At 41.9% G+C, this 26,890-nt stretch overlaps 1 protein-coding gene across 1 annotated transcript in view; it reads right to left on the bottom strand.

Annotated features, from left to right (window-relative positions):
• AHRR (aryl hydrocarbon receptor repressor) overlaps positions 1–7,476 on the bottom strand; it is a 63,575-nt gene extending 56,099 nt beyond the window's left edge. Inside the window, exons 1-2 of the mRNA XM_040079236.1 lie at positions 7,409–7,476; positions 357–538 (exon numbers count right to left, since the gene is read on the bottom strand). Of these exons, the coding sequence (XP_039935170.1) occupies positions 357–538; positions 7,409–7,470 (244 nt within the window). The 5' untranslated portion in view covers positions 7,471–7,476. The remainder of the gene's footprint in view (positions 1–356; positions 539–7,408) is intronic.
• Positions 7,477–26,890: the final 19,414 nt, after the last annotated feature.

Raw genomic sequence — 26,890 nt, 5'->3', positions numbered from 1 at the left:
TAAACAGATATTTTGAACTTTCTTAATAACAGCTTCAAATAGAGGATTCAACTATTAACAGGTTTTCCCCAAGCTTCTTTCCCAGTTTAGTGATTTTACAGGCATGTTTTCCTATTTTCTAAAGCCTGCTGATGAAAGATGGATATTATTCCCCGTTTGGTGAAAAACACACAAACTACGTAAGAGGAAATGAATGAAATTTCCAATGCAACATCCCATGCACAAAATAAGTTCAATAATTGATTTTTTTCCCCTGTCTTTATTAATATAATACAATTTGTTACTTTTCCTCAGGATTAGTACAATAAATTAGAGGGATATTTTTAACAGGATGCTGAGATCTTAAGGAAACCTACCTTGAAAGAAACTTTTGACTCGAAGATAACTGACACTGAGGCGCAAGACAGAAAGTTTGTCCAGCTTCGATACGATGTCAGGTGGAAAAGGAAGGAGGCTGGCCAGGTGGTCCAGTTCAGCATTCAGACGGTCTCTGTGTCTCTTTGAAGGATTTGATTTTTCGTTCCCAACTGCAGGCCTTCTGTGGTGGAGAACACATTTTCAATTACCTGTTTTACTTCCAGAGACTGCAATGCTGTGCACAATTAATTCATAACAGGAATACTTTCCTTAGCTTCTATGGAAATCTTTAAGGTCTCTATCCTCTGACAAAAAGAGATTTACTGTTCTGCATTTGCCATGGTGCAAAGACACGGGCTTTGTCTTCTCTTTTCGTATCAGGCAAAAAGTGAAGAACTGGTATCTCTTACTCAGGACCTCTCACCTTAGGGAAGTGGGTATTATCTTCATGTTCTAGTCAATATCAGGAAAAACAATTTCTCATCTTCATTGTACAAATGAGGGGAAGAACATCAGAGGAAAGTTACTGTGACTAATGCATGAACCCATTCAATACCCACTGTATTCATTCAAAGCATCTTAGTTCCCTCCATTCAATGACTCAGTTAACCTGTGGGTTGGAAGATAATTAAGGAAAGAGCCTGTCTTTAGACATGAGTTTAAAAAGCATGGAAGAGAGATTCTTTCCTCAAGCTCAAAACTCCTGTGTACATTCTCACTTTTACCTCCCTACATTAGTAATAACAAAGATAAGAATTTGGTCTCTTAAGAAGATTGATGTTCCTCACAAAGCATAGAGATTAAAGTTACTCAGCTTTCTAGGCCAAGCAAGTCCAATCCCAATTTTGTGTTCCTCTTATGTAATGGACTAGAGAACCTAGAGTAGCTGTTGTGAAAATTCATTAAGATTAAATACATCACAAATGAGGAAACTCAATTTCAGAATGTCCACTGATATTCCCAGAGAACATGTAAGATGTGCTCAAGAGGGAGTAAAGGAAAAGCTGGTGCTTTTGCACACAGAAATGGGCACCTTATTTCCAGCATGACAGTGCGGGGTGCTCAGTGCTGGAGCACACACTTGTCTATTAAGCAAGAAGACCCGAGTGGGAGGTTGAGAAGGTGGTTCCCTTCAGTGTCCAGCTATTGCTGGACCCACCCAGGAGTAGTCAAGTGCATTATCCAGGTATGAGCTATGGGACACTGGAGCCATAAACTACATGGGTACTCAAGAATGGGAAGTGGTAAGTAAGAAATCTATGGATGTGCTAACAGCTTCTACTTTCACCTCACTGAATCCAAAGATCATAATCATAAGTAGCTAGCTGAAGTTCCAGTGGACGATGAGAGTAAAAACTAATTGTTTGTCACATTTTACTACTGCGTTTTCATTTGGATTTCAAATGCTACACACATTTACTCTATTTTTCAATCATAATTTTCATTTTGAGCATTAGCATTTCACAAGGTGGTTAAGGTGTTAAATTACAACAGTATTAATTTATCATTGCAGTTGTCATTCTAAAAAAGAAACGTGCTTTGGAATTAGTAAAAGAAAAGAAAAGTAAAACGAAGTTTTTTGAAGAGCAGTTTTGTTTGTGTGACTGCTGTGACAGTTATGAAATGTTACAGTTATGTTACAGTTATTTTCAGTTATGAAAACCTCTCAAAGCAAATCAGGTATGAAAAAATCATTGCTACTTTTGAGAATCTCACTTCAAGAGAGCAGCGTCAGTGGAGAGAATCAACAGAAAAATATTTGAGGTAGGTTTCATTGAAAATACGTAATTTCTGCTATTTAATTCAAAATGGCCAGTACTAATATGTGGTTCTTCAATAACACAATGAGTTGCTTCCTAAGACATGGAGAAGATTTTGCTGATTGGAATAAATGAACAACTTTCCTATATTAGGGAGAGGAAATACAAGAACAAATAATGCAATCAAAAAAGAAAGAACAGTGTTTTTACTTTTTCTGAGCTAACTCTTTCTTGCCGTAAATGTTGAGGCTCAGCCATCCTATGGCACCAAAAGGATGTCTGATCCATGGAGGGCAGTAATTTTGTGGGAACATAGCCTATAGCTAAACAGAAGATAAAGAACATAAGCTTTTGCACATCGGTCTTTACATCTGACAAACCAGCCGAAGCAAGGAAGCAACGTAGGACAGAAGAAATTAATTCCAATAAGGAAAATTAAACTGTTGAGCTCAAGAAGTAAAAATTGTCAAGAGTAATATGAAATAGAAATAGAAGTTGTTCAAGCCTATTTAGCACATAAAATAGTGACTTCTCTATGCCAGAGAGGAATGGTTTGAAGCAATTAGGTGGTCTGCCTTTGTAGGGAGTTCAAGGAATAGTTTTCTGGAGATAGCAGGGAATGGTGTAAAATACTACGGGAGAAAGTTCAGGACAAAGTCTTCCTGAAAACTCAAGGAAATGATTCAGTAAGGGAGTGAATCCAAACAAACGGGTTTGATGTAAATGGTAGTAAGGGCCAAGTGGATGTGATTTTAAACAATGTGAGTTCCATGGAAAGGCTCAGCTAACTCACCGTAAACAGAAAGGCATAGGCAGGGAAAACCTTCTGTGGGCTGTTTTGAGGCAAATGAAAATTCTAGCCTTTATTTTGAGCTGCAAGTTGATGGTCCTTGTGTTTGTTTTAAACTCAGCATTGTCAAACTGTAAACAGAGACAAAGGAGTCGTTTGATGATCCCTCATTTACTCTGCTTTCCACACAACACTATAGTAAAGCACTTGCTATAGTAAAGCAATAAAAATGGCTTTTCTCTCTTCACCCTGTTGAGCTGCCCAGTAGTGACAAGAACTTGTACCTGTGCAGGACCCACACTGGCAGTCCCTGTGCAGTGGGAGCTGGTGCAGAGAACATTTTCTGTTCCGGTGGTACACGAGGCACTGAGCCCATTTCTGCATTAGTGATTCAGCGTGCCCATGACACACAGAGCGCCACTGGCGTAAACCAGTTTGGTGAGCTCGCAGAGGAATTTCCTGCAACTACCGCTCTGTCTGCTGTTCCCTACCCTCTGCTGAGCCCTACCCTGTTAATGAAAACTTTGCTCTAAAAAAGTTTTATAAGTATGCTGAAGTGTTAAACCACCAGAGGACCTAAGAAAGGTCTAATCATTTACCAAGACAGCAAGCTTTCAATAAGAAGGGAAAGAGAAGAGAGACCGTGAGATGCAAAAAATAGGCTGAGAGCAAAGTAACAAGAGATGTTCATTATGAGAGTACTGACCAGCACCCTGAGCCACTGAGCTTTGCTTGGACATCATATAGAAATCCTGGAAGAACTGAGCTCCAGTGGCAGCCCTGTGTCTGTGGACATTCACCATCTCCTATGAACCAAAAGGGCAGAATGAGAGAAAGCTGCTTGAAGGAAAGGTGGCCCTTTGCCTCCTTCTATGTCTCTTCTGCACCTCCACAGCGAGGAAAGGTGAAAGCAGAACTAATGGTCAAGAGGACATTACACCAGCAGAGCACATGAGAGAAGGGACAGTGTGGTACCAAGTAAGAGGAAGGGCTATGCCACAAAGGGCCTTGAATGGAGAATGAGGAAGCAGGAGAGAGCTGCACCTACCAAGGTCTCTGTTTACACTGGCACGGCTATGGCTGAAGTGGTCAGCCTGGAGCAGTTATAGATACACTCAGAGCTAGGGCAGGTGTAGCAGCCTTTAAAGAGCTGTAAAACATTACAAGAAATGTTTTGTAGAGGGAGAAGGTTTTACAAAATGACAGGGTTTGAGATGAAGGAGTGTCTGAAGTTCTCAAATGGTAACTGTCCTGAAGCATTGCCTTAACATTTTTAAGTATTAATTTCAACACGGTGATTTTAGGTTGAGGTTAAGGACAAGTTCTCTTTAATTTCTAGATGCTTGAATTACCAGTAAAATGTTAGATTTCCACAGGAAATAAACACTTGGTGGAAAATGTTTCCCTTAATCAAAATGCCAGCTGCCTGCCTGAAGAGCATATCTGATGGAAAATTTTCAATCTGTCTGAGCTCCAGGTGTTTGAACTGTGTCCATAAATGCCAAAATTCTTTAGTGTAGATCACATTTAATGGGGCTTGTCTGGAAGTTTTTGGGCACAAAAAGAAAACAGCTATGTTTTTTTAATTTTCTTGCCTGTATAAAAGTAGGACCTGAACCTTATATGTTATCTGAAGAATGGCAACCTAATGAAGATAGTCTCTGTATAGAAAACAAGAAATCTATTAGCTCCTTCCAGTAAAATTTTCCACACATTTTTCCACAATCTTGTGGGTTTCTGTGTTTTCCCATGGAGCTTTTTTATACATTTTCATCACTGGTGTGTAAAACCACCTCAGAATAAAATTCCTGTGCCTGAAAATTATTCATTAATATAATGAACAATATAATTCTGTGATATCCTGGCTTAAAATCCAGCTGCAGGATCACCACCTAGTTGACAGTCTGATCATGAAAAGATTATATAGAGTCAGAGAGTTGGCTTCTTGGAATGCACTGAGGATGGGAAGATATAAATGTCCCAGTTATTCTGCAGAGGGAAAGCTGCAGCTCTATTTTTTAAATTTTGACCTTTGAAAGCACTAATCCATGAATCCCAATTGAAATCCAAGTATCCTGCTCACACTGAGGCACCTGAGCTCACTTACACTTTTGTTAGAAGAAAGGTAAATTCTAGAGACCAATTACATTAAAAAGAGAGGACTGGCCAAAGAATACCCATCAACTTTATTTTCTGTGAAAAATCAGGTTTTCCAACTGAACAAAAAATCCTCCCAGAACAGGTGCCAGTATCTACCTTTATTGATTGGCAGGATGATAGTGAGGAAAGTACAACAAGGCTGTGGAGGAGAAAGTGCTGAGCTATCAAAGAGGAGAAAAAAGCTGTTAACAAAGGCGGTACAACATGGGTTAAAATAACGGTTATATATGCTGCTCAATTGATAACCTTTGTCGACCCATCTAAATTCAAGATAAATTATTCAAGGCAGCATAACAGTAGCCTTGGAGTCCTGAGATGTCAGTAAGACCAGTAGGACTGAAAGACACAGACTGGGAAAGGAGCTCTGTCAGCCAGTCAGTCTGGGGCATTCAGAGCCTCTTTAGAGGAAAGTCCCTGAGTGAAGGAATAAGCACAGGAAAGGCTTACCAGAGACCAAGCCCACAAACAGATAAGGTTTGAGGAAGAGACCAGTGTTGCTAGGAACTGAGAAATCATCCTCAGCAAGTGGTAAGTAACTAACCACAGCAAATGAAGTGCTATCTCCAGTGGGGGAGTTCAGTATCCTAACAATCCAAACAGTTCCCTTTGTTTTAACCCATGTTTCTTAATCAAAATTGTTCATGTCCCAGCTTGATAAGTTCATGCTCAGGTGCCTGCACTGCAACATCATAGAAAAGCTGTTTCCAAAGCAGCATTACCTGCAATGGTTCCCAAGATGAAAACTGGGTTGTGTAAAGTAAGTGAGAAGTTGCTTCTGAGAGAATTAAAGCCAGAACACAAAAAAAAAAAAAAAAAAAAAAAAAAAAAAAAAAAAAAAAAAAAAAAGGCTAATGAGGTATTTTCCATTATTTGTTAGCAGGTAGTTTTCTTAGCCATTGCATTTATCTAGAATTCATCTTTGAGAGGAGTCCTAGCTAGCATGTAAACTCCAAACATAAGCTTAATGTTTCTCAAAACCACTGCAAGTCTCCTTCCTTTCTCACAAAAGTAATGATCCGTAAACAGCTCTGCATAGAGGTAATTTAATGTACTGGAAATGTTCCATCCCTCCTGCAGTTGTTATAAAATCAAATATCCACATCCATATTGAAACAGTAGTGCAGAAATCTTACATATATTTTGAAATCAACACTTAGGATTTTTGTAGGAAGAATCATTTGCTTATGCTGTTACCTTTGTCTATTGAAATATGATACATTTTGTACTAAAAGAAACAATTTTTCAAGTGGGAACAAATGGTTCATGAGCAAATACTGCCCAAAATCCAAACAATATCAACAGCTGTAATTAAAATATTCAGAGAAACTCCCCTTTGACTTTAGACCAATATGTACAATTTTAAGCCAAGTGGGTTATTTTTAGAAGTTCTGAACAACTGAAAATAGGGAAATCTATTTTAGTTACCTTCTCATCCTTAAATTGTGTATGAAGGCCACCAGTGCCAGTTTGTAATTCTAACACACTACAAATGTGTGTTTCATAATCATATAATCAAGTGTAACACAGAAATTTTGGGATGATTACATTAAAAAGCTTTATTTCACAGATCGGTTTATGGCATCTGGAACTCATTTACATTTGAGTGATAGTAACCTTTCTTTCCCCCCTCCAATTTCAAACATCTTGTAGTAACAAATATCGATTGCATTTCTTCTTTTCTTGTTTTGCATTCACATACACAATTCTTCTCTCCCATTTTTCTCCTAATGAAAGTGATCTCATAGTAAATAGAAGTCTGAAAATTATGTGTCCTATATGCAAAAAGTGACTCACCAGTCAGCCCTTTCAGCTGGCTGAACTGACCCACTTTCCTGGCTCGCACATGTTGGACTCAGCAATGCCCCACGCAAGGTTAAGCCCAGGAAAGGGGAAGGGGGGAGTGCAATGCCAGTGATCTGGTGCCCACTCAACACATGGCTTCTCAAAAAGCTCCTTGACCAGGCAGCAGGGAGCATGGAAGCAAAAAGATGGCAGCCACCCCTCCAACCCACTGCCCAGCTGACATCTAGTCCATCAGCATGTTCTGCCTATGAAAGGGTACTGTCCCTCTCCACGGCAGCACCGTGGTATTCACCACAACCACCACTGGCCTCCTCCTGGGGTACCTAGTGATGGGTAAGGATGGTTTGACACAGGGTTGGCATCCTTTCTGGAGATATATTACCCACGGAGAGCCAGCCTCCCAACCAAGGGTTTTTCACTGCAGAGATTAGGTCTCTCCTGTGTCAGTGGACCATAGGAGGAAGGGAACACTTCTTCTACCACATTTCTAACCTGTATGTTTGGAGGGAGATGCCTCCTGATGAATATGATACTTAACTGTTTCTGAATGGGTTTCCTCCTTTTCCTCCCAGCGTACAGGCATTCCCCCGGAGGAATCATGGCTTTGACACTGAAAAACAAGAGGAATAGGTTTCTTAGTTCAGAGGTTTCTGTGTTTCAAACTGCTGTACAAAACACCAGCACTGAGAAAGTTCCACCGAGGAAAATGTTTGTTCCTTGAGTGCGACATTCAGCAACACTAAAAAGCATGGTGGCATTAGTTAAGATAGAAGCTTACAGCTTATTCCAATTTCCTACCCTAATATTATTACAATATTGATGTTTATGTTCAATTTTCATTTTTTCCAATTAAGTATACTATGCGTGATATAAAATGGGTATAAAATACATCCTGTTTACTGGATATCCAATTTTTTTTTTTTTCCTTTGCAGGCTCATTTCTAAATTCATCTAAACAAATAAGAATGAATAATAGTACCCGTCATCTGCAGGGAGGATTTCACAGCTTTTAAAATACACAGGAATAGTATCTCCATTAGTGACATTGTGACGAGTAGGTTGCAATTATTCAAATCAGCATTTCTCCAGATCCTCACATCCTCATTTTTAAAGTCTGGGAATATAGCTGTCGGCAGCTCAAGATGTGACACAAGCTTCTGTGGTTAGCACTAGGACCCAAGGCAGCGCTGACTGAGGTGACAGTTTTCACACAAAACTTGGTCTTATTGATTGATTTGAGTATGTCAGCCTTAGAGACATTGCAGGATGGGAAAAAGTCTTTCCATTCAGTCTGTTTAAATCTTCTGGAGACTAGCTGAATATCAAAGTCTCTTGATTTTCTTTCTGAAAGAATATTTTAGTCATGCTGAGTGCTGTTCAGCAGTGGGTGCGTGCTACCAGAGAGGTTAGTATATCTCAGGAGTAATTGCTGCTTTATGTAAGATATAAAATTAAAGGGAACTTCTGTGTCACTGAATCAAATCCCATGCTGGTGAACATGTGTGTCATGTAAAGCAAATCATTAACTTACTGAGTTCATTTTAAAAACAGTTCAGAAGGGCTTTATTTTTTTCATTGAAAGACAGCTTTCTGATAACTAGAAACTTTTTGCCTTCCAGCTTAAATTTGTTCATGGTCATTTTATGCCCATTTGTTCTCCTGCCAACATTGTCTTTTAGTTTAAATAGCTCTTCCTCCTCCATTGTGTTTACTCATTGGCGTATTTTTAAATATCAGTCATATCTTCAGTCAGCCTTCATTTTTCTATTCTGGGACAACCCAAACTCTTTTATTTTCCTCTCATGTTGCAAACTGTTTTTTCTTCCTATCATTTTAGAATAACAGAATTGAGCCCAGTTTATTAAGCAAAATCTAAAATGTGTTTCATACATGTAAATACAGCATCCTTTGCTAAACTGAGATACCTTAGGTCTACTGTGTTTCCCTCATCTGGAAAATCAGTTATTGTGTCAACAGACAGCTATCAGGTTACTTTGTCAAAATCATTTAAATTTACATTCCATTTTTACTCCAAGTAGCTACAGCTGGTTTTTGTTCTTTCCTTCTGAGAATTCATTCTGAAATTACGCATAATATAGAGATCAGACTAGTTGCCTTCTCTCGAATGCAGGTTATGGTGGAAACACCAGTCATTCTCCAGTTGGTACAGTCTCAGGCATTAAGTTCTTCCAGAAACAGAACCATATTTTTTGCTATTACTGGAATGATTTCCTGTGATGTCAAATGGGTGAATTGCCTGTCCAAAGTTGATGAGAGATATGATACAGTGCAATAAATACTGCTGCAGGTTAAGATTATTATTAAGACCACGGCCTTTGCTTAGATAAAGCCTTCTTGCTGCCTTCAAAGACCTTGTTAAGTTGGTTTAATCTGCAAGTTCTTTTTTTTCAAACAGTCTGCCAGTTTTTAAGATTACGTCTACCCTCACAGGTTTCCTTCTTGAGTTGGAAGCTAAAATGGTGCGGGGATGCCAAATGAACTGCAGTTTCTTCTGAGACCTTACATTAAAAGGTGTTTCCTTTGTATTTGTTGTGGATTGACGCTGTCTGGATGCCATGTACCCACCAAACCCACTCAGCCACTCCTCTCCTCAGAAGGACAAGGGAGAGAAAATATAACAAAAGGCTCATGGGTTGAGATAAGAAAAGGGAGAAATCACTCTCCACTTACTCTCGCGGACAAAAGAGACTGAACTCAGGGAAATTAGTTTAGTTTGTTACCAATCAAATCAGAGCAGGGTAATGAGAATAAAACTCAAATCTCAAAAATACATTCCCCACACCCCTCCCTTCTTCTGAGGCTCAATTTCTCTGCATTTTCTCTACCTCCTCCCCCTGCAGCAGCACAAGGGGATGGGGAATGAAGGCTGTCTGTGGTCAGTTCATCAGACTCTGTCTCTGCCACTCCTTCCCCCTCAGGGATAGGACTCCCCACACTCTCCCACGAACTTCTCCAACACATCTCCTTCCCACGGGCTGCAGTTCTTCACAAACTGCCCCAGCACGGATCCCTTCCGCAGGGCCCAGTCCTTCAGGAGCAGGCTGCTCCAGCATGGGTGCTCCTTGGGATCACAAGTTCTGCCAGCAAACCTGCTCCAGTGTGGGGTCCTCTCTCTATGGGTCCACAGGTCTTGCCAGGACTCTGCCACAGCACAGGCTTCCCATGGAGTCACAGCCTCCTTCAGGCATCCACCTCTTCTGGAGTGGGGTCTTCATGGGCTGCAGGGACACAGCTGCCACACCATGGGCTGCACCATGGGCTGCTCCATGGGCTGCAGTGTCGTCTGCTCTGGTGCCTGGAGCACCTCCTCCCACTCCTTCTTCACTGACCCTGATGTCTGCAAGGCTGCTGCTCTCACATATTCCCAGTCCTGTCTCTGACTGCAGTTGAAGTTGTGCAGGCTCTTTTCCCCCTTCATAGACATGTTATTCCAAAGGTGCTGCCTTCGCTGCTGATGGGCTCTCCCCTGGCCAGCAGCAGACCAGTAGGTCTGTTGTAGACCTACTGGACACAGGGGAAGTTTCCAGCAGCTTCTCACATAAGCCACCCCTGTAGACCCCCACTACCAAATCCTTGCCACGCAAACCTAATACAATATTGTAATACTTTCGTGTTCTGAGTCCTTCCTGTCCATAATGTGAATCTATGACTCATAGCTCATGTTTCAAACAGTGTCACATGCTAGACTTCCCTTCTTTTGCCTTCATGAGCAAAGCTGGAAGGAGGAGAAAGGCTTAAACAGCATAATTCAACTGAAAACTGAAAGTTAAGAGTTCATTCAATTTCTCAAAAGGGCGACTTTGCTTTAAAACCCATTCTGGATCAGTTGATTAATATGTGACAGCAAATAGAAATAACTAAAAAGACCTCAGTGTTCAAACTGAAAACCAGGAAATAAATAGCAAACAATAAGACCTAGAATTTATGAAGTGCAAAATGCTAGTTAGGAAAGGGAAAGGCCCAAAGGAAAACTCACAAATCACAGTGCTAAAGACAAAGGATAGTGTGCCCTTTAGAAAAAGGAAATTATTCTAAAAAGTGTGCACATTCTAGTAAGTTGGAGATAGCTTTATATTAGACCTGCATAAAAGGTAAGAGTGCTCAACAGGTTTATTTCTAGTCTCTGAAAAGAAGGAGAACCATGCACTCCCATCAGACAAGCCAAGCACTCTTCGTCCTTTCTGCAGGAACTTTCTACAGAATTAGAACAAAGGGTTACAACAGCAACATGGTATGAAGCACTGCCCCAGCACCGAGCACCAACATCCTAGACACACATACAGCCAAGAGGTGCTTCTGCCACTACCACTGATGCCAGTAGTGGCATGTGATTAAAACAAGTCTGAGAATGCATGGACAGGAATAAAGACAGAGTCAGAAGGTTTATGGCTAGTGGTCCTAAAAATGTGTCTGAAAAAAGCACTTGAATTTGTTGAGCTGCACAGAACCATAAACCATGAAAACATCTATTTTAAAAACTGGAGAAGAGCATGTATCCACAGTCCTACCTGGACTGTGTTTTCTTCTGATCACCGGTGAGCTCTTCTCTTTACCCCTAGGACAGAACAGCCCATATTCACCACTGAAGGAGGCTGGGGGCTCCTTCCTCTACCAGCCCACCCATCTCATGTGGATGAGAAACATGAAGAACTCAGGTGGACAGCATGCAGCTGCTCGTAAAAGCTCTTTGCTTTCTCCCAATAATACTTGAAAGCCCTCACATTCTCTCTACATGTTTGAGGTAGGATGAAAACAGACCCAAAGAAGCAATGTTCCACCACTCCAGCAGAAGGAAAGGGGGCTTACAAACTTGAGGAGCTTCAGGAGGAGGAGAGATGACACCAAAAGGGTCAGAATTGTCAGAAGGGTAGAAGCAGACCATAAGAATTTGTTTCTGTCCAATGCTCGTTATCACTGGTGACATTAAGTCACAATGGATATCTGAACACTGGGGAACTCCAAAGGACTGAAAGACAGCTGCTATATGGTAATTTTCAGAGAAGGGAAACACAATGATCCAGCTATCCACCGGATGGCAACACTGACATCCATCCCAAGAAAAACACCAGAAAAGCTGATAAGAAAGATGAATTACATCACTTAACAGAATTCTATGGAATATCATGCTCTTTGGAGTCAAACTAGCTCACTGAGAAGTTATCAGCTCTAGTTGACAGAGGAGTTCACTTGTATAGTTACTAACTTAAGTTAGCAGCACAATATTCTGCTTTTAAAAAGCCCAAACAAAGCATTACAGTGCACAGTTTCCAACAGTAAATAACCTGTCAAGTGACAGACTGAAAAGAAAAGTAGTGATAGAGAAATCACTGCTAAATAAATAAAGTTTTATAAAGGCCTTACAGACATCAAGGTTCCATACAAACTCATTGGCAATAATACTTAGAGTTATAAAAATTTAGAAGATTGATAAATAATGCCAAAGACACAGTGAAACAGAGCAAGCTGGAGTGCCCAGTAGGCTGTTTTTCTTTATTCACAATGTATTTTAATAGAGCCAAATAGAAACACTTGCATCTCAGAATTGGGAATGCACGTCATTGATACTGAATAGGGACTGCACCCTGCAATGTGAGGAATTCTTGAAAGGAATTAGGGATCAAAGTGAAAAATTAATACAATCCATAGTTTGAGCTGCCAGGGAGGAGCTGCTGCAAAGGCAGCTAATGCAGATGCTAACCTAAGTGAAGTGGTTTTACATCTGTTTAAAGATATGATAAGACTGATGCTGGAACAGTGTGTACAGTTCACATATAAGTGTTTTTCAAGTAATGTTAGAAACTGGTAAGAGCGAGGAAAGAATCTAAAATAAATACTTGTGGACTTAAGAAATTTTTTTTGCATAGAAAAAAGATTTAGATGACTTGAATAAAGTGAAGTACTTCCAGGGGAACATATGAGTACTGAATTATTTTAATCTGAAACACAGCAAACACAGAGAGTGAAGCTGAAGCCAGATACGTCCAAATAAGAAATAAGGCATGTAACATCATGAGCATTTAAACACTGGAACAAGGTACAAAGGATTTAATGGATCCTGTTGTCTTGAAATCACTGTTAGATGCCTTGTTTGTAATATGCACTTTGCCCTAACAGAAGTTATGCTTAAATTAAATAGAAACAGTTGAGTTGAATGCAGGCACACTCAGGAAAAAAAAAAAAAAAAAAAAAAGCCACAACTTTGGTAGCCATAGGAGGTCAGATTACACTATCCAATGATCTCTCCTTTCACTAAATTTTATGAATCATTTCCTGCTCAAATGTAATCACATACCATGCATTCAATGCCTAAACTACAAGGAAGGGCTGTGCGGAGCTCAGCTTCAAAGCGGCACAGTTATCCAAGAGGCAGCCCGGGAGCGAGAAGGTCGTGTGTATGTACATCCCTGCCATGCCACAGCTCCATGGTGCAGTTTCACCAGCAAAGCAAGAAGGGGATGGGGCTGGAGAGTGGCTTGGTTTTTCACAGAATTTTGTTTTTCCACCTTGGCAGTGTCTACTCTGCCAAGTCCACTCTGGAAAAAGACTTCCAGTCACAAGGGCTCATCAACAGGACAAAAATCTACCTGCCCGCTCTCACTAAATTAATTGTGATTAGAACATTTGTGCCAAGTTTTCTGCTTCTAATGAATGGTGATGTCTTAGTAGAAAATATGGAAACAGTTTTGGATATGTCCTTGTAAATAGCATGTTTCTAGCTGAAGCAGCCCCACTTAAAAAATAACTGGAGCAAAGAATGAATAAAGGTTGTGAAACCGAGCCCCACGGTCAGAGTGCAGGAGCTCAAACTGTTTGGGTTATCATGAAGAACAGCAACAGAGAACTTCCGTACAATAAGTAACTACATTACGTAGGAAACAAACATTTCGTGACAAGAAACAAACATTTCTAGCAAGATGCAATTTACTGAACTTGAGGCTAATTAAATCCAAATAACAATTAAATGACTATCAAAATAATTTACCAAAGCCTGTAGAGGCTTCTCCATCACTGAGCATTTTTTCATCAAAAACTTTTTTTCTTAACAAAACTAATGGACCTGTGTGGTAAGAATTTGTTGAAGGATGTCCAATGGTCCAGTTATACATGAGTCTGAAACAAGATCACAGTGGCTCTTTCTGGCCCTAAAATTTCCTTTTCTGCCTCAATTATTTCTCCAGTGAAAGAGCAGAGGGCTAAATCTCAAACATGAGGAGTTTTCAGGAGACTAAAACAATGTGTTTAATGCTTGATTTACAGAGGGTGTTCTGCAAGTACCAGGGATCATATGTTGTCTGACAAACACACATAAAATCTTTATTTAATTTCCTTTGAAGAAAATGTGTACAAATTTGGCTGTGTTTGGAGCTCCTAGGAAAAAAAAAAAAAAAATCCAGCTTGCATGTGCCAGGAGACTTGTTGTAGTCTGACAGTTATCTACAGCTTCTGCCTGAGCTGAGCACACGTCATCCCTTCATTCCTCCCACAGGCATCTGCACTGTGCATATGCATCCCTGTGTGCTTCACAGGCCTCCCCTCCAAGCAGCAAAGGCAGCGCTAGACCTTCCCTCTTGCTGTCCCTCCCCATCCTGGTGCAACAAAAGGCTCCAAATACATGGCACGGGAACAAGGAGTCAGCCATGGGAAGGACTGAAGCAGATTGGGACGAGGCAGGGAGGGAACAGAAGCAGAAGGCTTGTAATCTTGACTCTCAGCACGCCTAAGACCTGAAGAGAGATGCTGTGCTCCGAAACTCTCCAGGAGAGGACCATTCAGGAGCACTGCTTTTGAATTATCATTAGGAATTCGCAGTAACCATTGAAAATTTGGGGGGTTTGTCAGAAATAAGGTGGCCAGTGCCTCCCTACTGCAATCTCCCTTCCAAGTCTCTTGTGGGCTCCTTTGTCTTCTCTGCCTGCCCTACAAGAAGCAATCTGAGACTCCTGCCCTGCTGGGAGAGCTGAGGGAAGGAATTGGGGCTCCGCAGGGGCTGTAGGAATTAAGGCTGCAGGATGTGAGGCACACCGCTTCAGCCTGGAACCCCAGAGGCATCAGCCCTCACTTTCTGGGAGCCTTGGTCTGTTCTAAAAGCACTGAGCACTCAGTACTGCAGCTGGAGGCAGCCAGCACCGAGCTCTGAATGAGCGCACACCAAAGGCTGCGTCTTCTGGAAAATCATCTCCTGAGTGCCTGGCATCAAGTAAATGAGAATAAGTACTTCAGATTTGTCACTTCTAATATGTCTCAGCAGTATAATAAAGATTAATTCAGTGGTGGATTTGATGTACTTAAATACTAAAGTCACAATTATCACCGAACAGTCTGTGACAAAATTAATAGCACTTTTTTTGCACAGGATTTGAACAGTGCGTAGTACAGAGCTGGAACTATTAGGTAAATGAGGATGGTAGAAACAAAATACACAACTTCTGTTTTAGTATGAGATTATGTTTAGTGCCTGTCGACACAAGTGAGGAATTTAACAGCTCAACTTGATGTTCTTTGAGGTCTTTTTCAATCTAAATATTTCATGAATTTATGTTTACCTCTGGGTTTCCTAATTTGCGAGTGCTTGACTTAAAACAGAGCAGCCGTTTGCTACAGGATGGATATGTAACAAGTTCAAGTCCATCAGGGGACTGAATTGTCTCATCAGCCTTTCTTTCTTTATATGTTTATATAAGAAAGCCTGAAATTAAGTTCAAGGACACTTCTTTTGAGCTTTGAGGATGTAAATAAATAACTTCTTTAAAAAAGCTTAGATGGAGTTTTGATGGGTTTTTTTAAAGTGATGTTTGAAAAATACAGCTGTTTTTAGATCTTCTTACATGCACTCTGTCACTTGAGGAAAGATACACATGGTAGCACATATAAAAATGCACCAAAAATATTAATACAGGGCATATGTCTGCTACCATACTTTGTAGTTAGTAGAGCGCTATCTCTTTCTATCAGGCTTGACTTTTGTCCTCCACTGCCCACACCACAGACTTTCAGAGGAAAATATAAAGTTGCCAGAGCAGCTGGACTTTTCATAGGAAGGCACAAGCAGTGATGGAATGTTTTTCTACAGCTATATGTCTGAACCATATGGATTATTTGATGACTAGCAAGACAGTCAATCTTGCATCGCAATCTTTCCATCAGTAGGGATATTAGTGTAGCACATTCCACTTTTAAACTCTCAGGAACATAGTATCTTTGAGATCTCTGTCCCTCTGTTCTCTTTGCTGGAACCTGACTAACAGGTCACAAGACAAGCAGACGCTGTGAAAATGTAAGCAAATATGACTAAAACCAGTAAGATAGGTCAATGGAATATTTCTACCATGAATGAATAGTGTAGCAAGGCCTCAGCTCAGCTGTCTTCTACCTATAGCTAGGTTCAGGTTTTGGGAGCAGCTTTATGCTGGCAACACAGAGCCCAGTACAGAGAACAACTCAAGCATGCTTGTTAACTGTATATATAATTTCTCAGAGAGGTTCTGTCCAGATTTAGCTCTGTGCTGTCACGATAAGGCTTCTAGAGCTGATTAGTTATTCAAGTTTATGCAGTTCATTATCTTGTCTTCAATTTTAAGTGAAGAATAAATATCCTTAGATAAAAGAGGATAACAATATCCCTTTGAATTAATTGTGTCACATTTTTTTCACAAAACACATGTGGCTGTGCACTGACTGCCTGCTGGGTTTTTTATCCTCATGTCCAACCCCCTGTTCCATGTGCTCCAGCACTCACACACCATTGCAAAGGGGTAAATTAGTCGTGTTACTTGGAGTCACAAAAATAGCCACAGATTGCAAATATAATCAAGGACTGGTCCTCCAAACCCTCTTGTAAATTCACCGACATTCCTGATGTTATTCTCCCAACCACCTACGTTTTAATACCCTGCTTGTCATTTCATCACACTTCAGCTATGAGGTTTGGGGTTCTCTTTGAAGTACTAAAACAAGGAGCTTTGATAAGACTACTTATCATCCTGCATCCATCCACAAGGCTAGACTAGAAGTGTGGTTGTATTGAGTTTGTGTGGCCAGGCTTTGGTAGCAGAGGGGCTACACGAGTGGCTTCTGTGAGAAGATGCTGGAAGCTTCTCCCATATCCAACGGAGCCAATGCCAGGCTGCTCCTGGTGCAGACCAGCGCAGGCCAAGGCAAAGCCAATCAGACATGGTAGTGGTGTCTCTGTGATATTTAAGAAGAAAAACAAAAAAGGTATTGTGCGGAATAAATTGTACTCAGAGAAGAGGATAGTAAGAATATGTGAATGGAGCAACTTTGCAGACACCAAGGTTAGTGAAGAAGGGGGAGGAGATGTTTCAGGTGCCAGAGCTGAGATTCTTCTGCAGCCTGTGGTACAGCCCCTGGTGAGGCAGTGGTGTCCATGCAGCCCATGGGGATCCACCGGCATGCAGATGGACAGGCGTGCAGCCTGTAGAGAAGACGCACACCAGAGCAAGTGGAAGCCTGACAGGAGGCTGTGATCCTGTGGGAAGCCTGTGTTGGGGGTGGCTCCTGGCAGGGACCTGCAGACCCATGGAGAGAGTGTGTCTGATGAGTGCCCCCTTGGTGTGTGGGGGATCCGTGCTGGAAAAACCTGTTCCTGAAGGACTGCATTCTGTGGGGAGGGACCCATGCTGGAGCAGTTTGTGAAGAACTGTAGCCTGTGAGAAAGATTCAGGCTGGAGAAGTTCATGAAGGACTGTCTCCTGTGGGAAGAACCCCACCTTGGAGCAGAGGAAGGACTCCTCCCTCTGAGCAGTGGGAGAAACATGTGATGAACTGACCATAATCCCATTCCTCGTCTCCCTGCACAACTGGGAGGCAGGAGGTACAGCTGGAAAGAAGGGAGAGGTGAGGGGAAGGTGTTTTTAAGATTTGTTTTACTTCTCAATATCCCGCTCTGATTTTGATTTTTAATAAGTTAAATTATTTTCCCCAAGCTGAGCGTGTTTGCCCGTGACACTAATCAATGAGTGATCTCTTGCTGCCCTTATCTTAGCTCATGAGCCTTCTGTTATGCTTTCTCTCCCCAGTCCAGTTGAGGAAGGGAGTGATAGAGCATTTTTGGTGGGTGCCTGGCATCCACCCGGGGTCAGCCCACCCCAGTGGTGCAGTTTTGGAGTAAATTCAAACAGCGTGATGGGAAACCCTGAGTTATACAAAGGGAGGCTACAGGTAGGTTAGAGGATTGAATAGAAGAGATAGGACAGAATCACTAGAAACCATTTCTAGGAGTTGTCTACTGTAAAGCCAAAATGGAACTTAAATGGAAGTCTCATCAGGAAAGGATTGCTTATCAAATTCAGGGAGACTCTCCGCAGTAACCAGTCAGATGCTGATGCTCTTCTGCAAGAGGGCCAAGAGCCAGTTCCCAGTCTTTTGAAAATGTCTGTGCTACACAATAACTGCACTCTCATTGCCCTGATGTCTCTTGTGTTTTTTGGTGGGTTTTTTTTTTTTTTCCTTCACAAAAGGCTTCTTCAAAGATTTTAGTTGCACTCCAATGCAGAACAGGAGTAAAAGATGTGACAGCACATATATTTTGAATATCTATTTTTCCATATATATATATATATATATATCATATATAATCCATTGTTATCATATATCTGCATTTTTTCTGCATCACTAGAGACAGAAAGAGACAAAAAGTGGCTGCCTTTAGCCCAGAGACACAGCCTCAAAGGAGTCTGTGTGACAGCAGGATAACACAGCATATCGTTCTTCCAAATAAAAGAAGCAAAAGAGACCAGGATCTCCTCTCTAAAATGGAGACTGCTCCAAAAGTTATGCATTGTATACAGCACTAGAAGGGTAGGCAGGAAAAGCAGTAATACACCTAGATGTAAAATTAGCTTACTGGGGAGATGCAATCCTATTTTTCTCCAGACTTCGCTCTTCTGTGTTGCTCCTACTCACTTACTCAGTGGAAGAAAAAGAGTAACTCAGGATGAACCTACAAGAGCCCCATAACAGAGGTTCAGCAGAGCTTAGATGTCTGACCATCCAGAGGTTAAAAAAAAAAGGAATAAAAAAAAAAAAAAAAAAACTTTCAGGGAGGAAAAAAAAAGTGTTTTCCCCAAAGCTTGAGATGGAAAACAAATGCAGAGAAAAATTGAAATGAGACATTAAATATTTTCTCCTGGAACTCTAAAAGTTATGTTAGCTTGATGCTTAATTTGGCATTGTTGTTATTATTACCATTGCAGCTCAGTGCAATTTTAAAATGTTTGTGCCGCCAATGTAAAAACCACTTAGTTTGAAAGAAACAGGTCACAGATTGGAAACACACCAAGAGCCAGGCTGCCATAGGAATTGTCAGGCTTTTGCTTGATTCTTGCAAGCCTTCAGTTTAATGAAGTACATGAAAATAAGAATGGGAACTCAAAATTTCCTGTTTTTTCAGATACTGAATCTGAAAACAAAAGTAAAAATAAAACCTGATGTAGCTGCCTTTTTTTTTTTTTTTTTTTTAATATAAATACAACTAAAGAAGTTATACTGGTTGAAAGGGTGTCTAGTTTTGTCTGCTGCGCTGACAAGGCACTACTCCGTCACCTTGGTTTGGATAAGTACTGAAATACAGCTCAGGTGCTTAATTACCAATGTATAAGGCCCATGCAAACATCATGAATCTCAACAAGGCCGAGTGCAAGGTGCTGCACAGGGGTCGAGCAGCCCCAAGCACAGGCTGGGCAGAGAATGGATTGGGGGCAGCCCTGGGGAGAAGCGCTCGGCTCCAGGGAGATCTGACGGGAGCCTTCCAGTACCTAAAGGGATCCTGCAGGAGACCGGGAGAGGGACCGTTCACAAAGGCACGTAGCGATAAGACGAGGGGCAATATTTTCCAAGTGAAGGCAGGTTTAGATGAATTGTTAAGATGAAATTCTTTGCAGTGAGGGTGGTGAGACACTGGCACAGGTCGTCTGGAGAAGGTGTAGGTGCCCCATTCCTGGAAGTGTTCAGGTCCGGGTTGAATGGGGCCCTGAGCAACCTGACCTAGTTGAAGGTGTCCCTGCCTACGGCAGTGGGGTAAGAATTAGAATCTTTAAGGTCCCTTCTGACCCAAACCACTCTGTGAACTATGATTCTGTGCTTTCCTCTCCAGAAACACAAATTTCTCCTTTGTAAGTAAAATATTCCCATTATGGGTTTGAGATCTATGGATATACCTACCTTTTTCACTTGTCATTTGACAAGTTCTGGAACATTTTATTGTAAATACTTTTATTGTTTTAGAGACATGTGTGCAGAGCCCCCCCCCCCCCAAAAAAAAAAAAAAGTTTAAATACATTTTCAAGTTACCTTGAGTAATACTGCAGTACTACTCTCTTCTAATATTACTTACGTCTGTTACTACCCTAAAGCAACCAATATAGAAAATTTAATTCTCATTAATAATCCCAGCAGTGTTGTTTTTTGTATGCTCATTTAAGTTTTGATCAGACATTTTTAGATTTCAAACTATTAATTTTCTTAAGCCATTACTGCAAGTATTTCACTTTATATAATTAGGGCAATAGATGGGGGGGAATATGACCCCTTGCCTTCAAAAATCCCAGAATTTTATTTGCCTCTAAGATAAAAAAGCAAACATTTTATCACATCACATCCTACCACAACATCACTTGTCATAAAGCATTTGCTGCTATCCAAGACCACCTGACACTTATAGAGAAGCTAGTATAAGATTTACTGATTCTCATCCACTCCTGAAAAGTAATAAACTGGCATTTTTCATGGAGTGAAAATCACAGGGAATCTCCCCAATTACAGGGTAGGAGAGAGCTCTTTCATCTGCTTTTATAGCCTGCTTTCCCTCCCCAGTCCCTTAACACCCGTCTATCCCAAGACAGAATGATTTTGTTAATCATTGCAAATGGGACTGAAAAGACCCTCAAGAGACTGTACAGAACATCACTCCCTGCTTCATACAGAAGCAGCTGTACCAAAATCATTCAGAGGTTGCATATCTAAGAAATAGCTTGTGAGCATGAAAGACTTGTCTGGTTTTTCTAGCTAAATCAATTGATTTAATAAAAAAGTTCCACATCTTTCTAGTCTTTTACATGCTTAGGCCATCATAGTTGCAGCAACACAGCTGTTAAACCACTCCCTAACGATGCTCATACTGAAGAAGCACAGTTTCTATGAGTACCTCAGAGATTTTATTCCAGCACTTAACTATCACTAAAATCACAATTTTTTTTTCCTAAGCACGTTAAACTAAATTTTCCTTGCCACAACACACGGTGTGATTCCATCATAATTTCTTGCCCTAACTGACATTAACCTAAAATACAGTTTAAATTCAACTAACTTTGCAGCTAAACCTATATTTCTGATGATTTTTAACTTATTTCTCTTTACTTTTCTTGTCTCTAGACTAAATAATTATTCTGATCTTTACTTGTAAGCAATGTTTTTACAGATCCTCTAATCCCTTTAGCTCTCCTCTGGACTTAATTCTATCTGCAATTTTTCTCCAGTACCCTTCTCCCAAATGACTCCAGCTGAGGACCTACCTGAGCTGAGCAGGACAAAAAGATTGATGTACCTCAGAAAAACCATTTCTGTTCTAACACATTATTTTCACAACAGTGCAATGCTACTGACTCATGTTCAGTTTGTGAACCACCACATTTCCACATCCTTTTCTCCTTAGCCTTTCCCTATGCTCTATTTGTGTACATGATGCATTACTGACTAAAGGTAAACCTTCGCACTAAACCTTATAGACTCATATCCTGTTGGTTTTCTGGAGGCTGTGACTGTGAAAAATCACTCGGATTTTGACTTTTAGCTTCCAGAGTGCCTGAAACCCGTTTGGTGACCTCTGCAGGCTGAATGCCCACATGCTCTGGCCCCTCATTTGAGATGTTCGTGAAATAGGGAACAGTCTGACAGGTCCTGTGGAGTACCAACCTGAATGGTAGTCCTCTCAGTATGCCCCTCCAAAATGCCTATACACCTTGTCCACAAAACAACCTCATCGAATTTTGCTTCTCTATACATGACCTGAAACAAGAAGAAAGCATAATGTTTGTGGAATGATTCCTCATTTTAGGACAAGGAGAGGAAGACTCAATCTGACAAGTGCACTAGGAGTTCTCAGAAATCAGAAAAACACATTTTGGAGAAGCAAATCCCGATGAGAGACAGCAAGGCCAAGAAGAGCTGCTTTCCAAACAATGCTGCCCTAAGTGTAAGGTGAGAACATATTTGAAATTTCAGTGAAGAAAAAAGTTCAAGACCCTACTTAGCATCATGACTCTCAGGGATTTGTACACTACTAAATGTAGCAAAGAGCAGCCAGGAAAGAGAGACAGTGACCTCAAAACTGCCACGCATTCAACTTCACTCTGTTTCAGCTGAAAAGTTGCAGAAGAGGGAGAAACCCTCTAATGGTGGGTTTCTACAGTCCTAAGAAATGACAAAACTTGATTTTATGTGAGCACATGTTTTCAGCAAGCTAAATGTACTGAAATGACCACCATTCATCATCAATACTAATACACTTAAAGAATTAGGAGTGAATATCTAACGTATTTAGTGCATGCACAGATATTGCTGTTGAATACAGAGCCATAGCTCTGGTGCATCAGGCAGCACTGCAGTCACAGAATAAACACACACACACACACCTGCAAACACCATGTTTTGCAGCCCTAGCTTCATGTGGATTACATCATGCAAATTGCTTGTGTTGCCTGCAGATGCAGCCTTAATTCAAAAGCATAGAGAGTATGGTCCAGCCCTCATGCCACATGTACCTGGGTACAGACTAAATGCTTTGTTCACAAACGCTCATACTGAAGACCTTCCACTGACATAGACTGCTAAGCACTGCCGCTTTGCACAATTTTACACAGCCATCCTGCACCTGCCCTGTCACTGCACGCCAGAAGGAACCTCTTGGAGGGAAAGGATAAGATTCAGGATAAGGTTTCAAAGAGGTAAAAGAGATACACTGGGTCTCTTGTGATTGTAGCTGCACACTTGTGAACCTGAAGGTTTGACTTGAATGAACAGCTTCTACTTGGTCTAAAATGGTTATATCATCACACACTGGAACGGGGAACCTTGGGGTTCATAACAATTTGGGGTGCGTTTTATTGGTGTTATGCTGGCATAAATTTTTCCACCCACCTGTGCAACCTTGTAAGTCCATCAATTTGAGATCTGTAGTTACCTATGACATAACTGATATGTTGACAGCAGTACCACACAGAGAGGACTTGCTACCGAAAATCTCAAAGTTCAAGACTCTGAAGGTAAATTGAATTAAATCCAACATGACTGTGAACGGCTCTGTGGGAGCTCTGGGCTGACAGAGACGTACTCTTAAAGCTTTTCCATTCAAGATGTCTGGTTCCTGACTCTCAGTCAAATTCCTTGCAAAGCACCTTGAAATTTTCATTCTTCATGCAGACCCAAAAGGGTCACTTTCCTCTAGGGAAAAAAGAAAAGAAAAGGAAAAGGAAAAGGAAAAGGAAAAGGAAAAGGAAAAGGAAAAGGAAAAGGAAAAGGAAAAGGAAAGGAAAAGGAAAAGGAAAAGGAAAAGGAAAAGGAAAAGGAAAAGGAAAAGGAAAAGGAAAAGGAAAAGGAAAAGGAAAAGGAAAAGAAAAGAGGAAAAAAAGCCGAATTGGTACACATATTATTTGCCATCATCTCCACCTTCTTTGCTTTGACCTCAAAATGTTAGTAGAAATTGTAACCTGCAGTTTCTTAGAGGCAACTTGCCTAGAGGACCAACAATGAAACTGCTTCTCTCAAAAGCAGCAGCTTCCACTTCTGCTAGCCAACTATGGCTTTATATATATATATATATGTATGTGTGTGTGTGTGTGTGTGTATATATATATATATATTAGCATGTACCTCGGATGTATAAGTGACCTTTTGCACCACCTGGTAGCAGACAAAAAATTAATTTCTGGGGCAAAGACGTTTGTTTGCTTCTCACGCCTTGCTGCAGCAGTGCCCTGTTCTGAGCACCAGAAAGCGCTGGACTGCTGCAGAATCCTCCTGTCCCACTTTGCCATGGCCGTGTGGTGACAGTGTCCACCACCAGTGACCTGTCACAAACATGGTAGTTAGGCAGTAATTGTGTGGGAACGTTCACACGGGCAAATGTTCCGTTCCCTCTCTCACAGCCAGACCACGCTGTGCTCTGCCTGTACCAGGGAAGCAGCCTGGAGCTTCCTGCTCTCCAGGTAACCCCCTTCAAGTGGGAGCAGGAAGGGTTGAGCAAAATCCCACTTGTGCCGCTTGGGTTAAAAGCTGATGAGTTGTGGTTGTCTGAGCTATAGTTTATTCCTCATGGATAAGCCAACTCAAATGGAACACTTCAACACTCTTCAGCAACAAGTTTGTGTGTGTGGACATGACTCAAATTAGAAGCAGTGTCTGAGTTAGGACTACAGTTATTCCATAGTGAAGACAGACAAGTCCATGTTATCCAACATCCCCTTCCTGGGCTTCAACTTTAATGGTTATTCAAACATTACTGAAAAAAAAAAAAAAAAAAAAAAAAAAAAAAGCCCTGGCTGACACTTCCTACCCAAACTTGGCAATTCCTTGAATTTTCCTTCAAGATCTGCTTTGTCCTAGCTGTCTCTGGGCACAAAGAGACACTCCCACATCCTTTACATTCCAGTTGGGGCTAATTGAACTCACATGTCAGCATGAGTCAGCAGTAATTACCAGGAATATTAAGGAAGGATTTGGCATCGGACTTTGATAATTCAATAGCAGAGCCCCCATGTTCAGCGGGGTCTCAGATTGGCTCAGACCCCTTAAACGCACAACGGTAAAAGCTGTATTGAGTTCTCTAGTCTCGTTTAACTACACATGGGCAGTTCCTGATACTGAAAACATCTTTACTATATTTTTTGATACACCTACAGAAAGGAAAATCTAACAGAAAAATCATTTCTGAGCACTAAATCCTCCTCGCTGGAGTTGAACTCTGTTTATACGCTGAAAACGATGAATCAATATTAGACTGGCTGGCTGGTTTTTGTAAGCACTCGCGTTGCAAAAAGGGCCTAGAAATGCATTTCCTCCTTACAATTCCTGAGCAGAAATCTCAATCGATGGGAGGATGAGGTAACAATATACCTCTCTCTCCCATGGCTCAGTTAAAACTGAAATCCTGAAACTGCAACACCCGAATTTTCCTCATACGAGTGTTCGTTCCCCACCGCTCTTCCCGAAACTGTTCCCTTCCATACACCTTCACCCCACAGTGTAGCCTTGTGCTTCCAAAGCTGGGGGCTGGAGTTGTTTACACACTAGCCCAGCGCAGCCTCTAAAATCTTAATCTTCTCCTCGACACTGAAGAGCACACAAACACACTTTTCTGGTCAACTATGGCAGAAAAAATCGTCTGTCACAAACATACATAGACGCAGAGACGCGGTGGATGCGGCAGCGAAAAGTGAGGACTGTCTCAGCCTGTGCTCTGGCAGAGCAACAGTGTTAAAGTCACCATCAAAACCTTAACTGGAAACTCTTTCTGGATCTTAATATCTACAGTATTTTGTTTTTCACAGAAATAAATTTTTGATCTTGGTTGTAAATTAACTGAGTGTCTTGCCGGTGTATTTGATCTTGTCAGTCATTAAGTCTCTCACTTGAATTTTTTTAGTCTTAACCCTGAATCGTAACACCCTCTACACATTCATAAAGGAGAACTGGTTTATTTTATTTTATCTAGTACAAACATATGTGCATCAACAGTCTTCTCAGCAGACTACTTTTGAACCCAACCAGATCATTCAGCTTTATTTAAATCCAGTCCTGGTTGTCTTTTTGAAACCTCCAACTACCAAATGTCAAGCATATTCTTGTTTTTTTCTGGAGGGTTTTTTCTTTCTTTCTTTCTTTCTTTCTTTCTTTTTTTTTTTTTTTTTCCCCTGGTTAAATAGTCCATCTCCTAGAAACTCACTAAATGACGCACAAACGTTGTTTGTGTCTGTCTTCAGGAAAAAAAAAAAAAGTTTTTTACATGATATAACTTGGTTTTACGCTATTTAAATTATTCTTTATAAAAGACGTAAAACTAAGGCTTCACCTAAAGATGTACAAAATTCTTGTTTACTAAACAAAGTACCACGAAGTCAGAAAAAGTGCCGGAGGCTTTCCCTCACTGCTTTTTCGCCCTTTGGTATGTCAAACTGAAACACAACAGGAATCCGTAGCGCAGAAGTTATAAAACACTCAATATTATTTCCAAGTCGAGTACTGGCTGACCCTAAGGCAAACCCACCCTGTCCAGTTCCAAGCGAGCGCACCTGGGGCTCGAAAGAGGCAATGTGAAACTTTAGTTCACTTGTTTTCCCCTCGAAATGTCTCTCGAAGCGTCAGTGGAAAGGATGCGGCCGAGGCTCCGCGACGGAGACCTCCGCCGCCCCGGTTTCAGCCCTCGGGACAGAGAAGCACCTCTCGGACATCATCCATCATCCGAGCGTCGGCCGGCACCGGCACCCGCCGGGGCTCCCTCCTGGGAGCCGCGGACCGTCGCCGGCGCCCGGCTGGAAAAAGCGCGGCGCGTCCTGCGCGGCTGCGGTCCCGGCGCCGCCGACACGGGCGGAGGGACCGCCGACACCCCGGGGACCGCGAGGGGCGAGGCGGCCGGGGCCGGCAGCGCCCCGGTTCCCCCGCACAGCCCAGGCTGAAGCCCCTCCTGCCCCCCGCGAGCTCTCGGGATGCAGCGACTTACCCCACGGTCCCCGCCACGACCCGGGGGTGCAAAGTTTCTCCGGGCGAGCGGCAGCCCCCGGCCGCGGCGCAGGGCGGAGGTGCGGGAGCGAGCGGCGGGAGCGGGCCGGAGGGCGCCGGGGGTGGGGAGGATGCTCGGGCGCCGCGTCCCTCGTGATCCAGGTGGCGGGCGGGCGGCCGAGGGACGGGGCGAGCCGGCGCTGCCCGCTCGCACGCGATCCGCGCCCGCCGCGCCCCGCCGGCGCCAGAGGGCGCTGCTGCGGCGGCTCCG

This window comes from Hirundo rustica, chromosome 1 (assembly GCF_015227805.2).
Source record: "Hirundo rustica isolate bHirRus1 chromosome 1, bHirRus1.pri.v3, whole genome shotgun sequence".
NCBI classification, from domain to species: Eukaryota; Metazoa; Chordata; class Aves; order Passeriformes; family Hirundinidae; genus Hirundo; species Hirundo rustica.
This window is presented reverse-complemented; position numbering and strand designations above follow the sequence as displayed.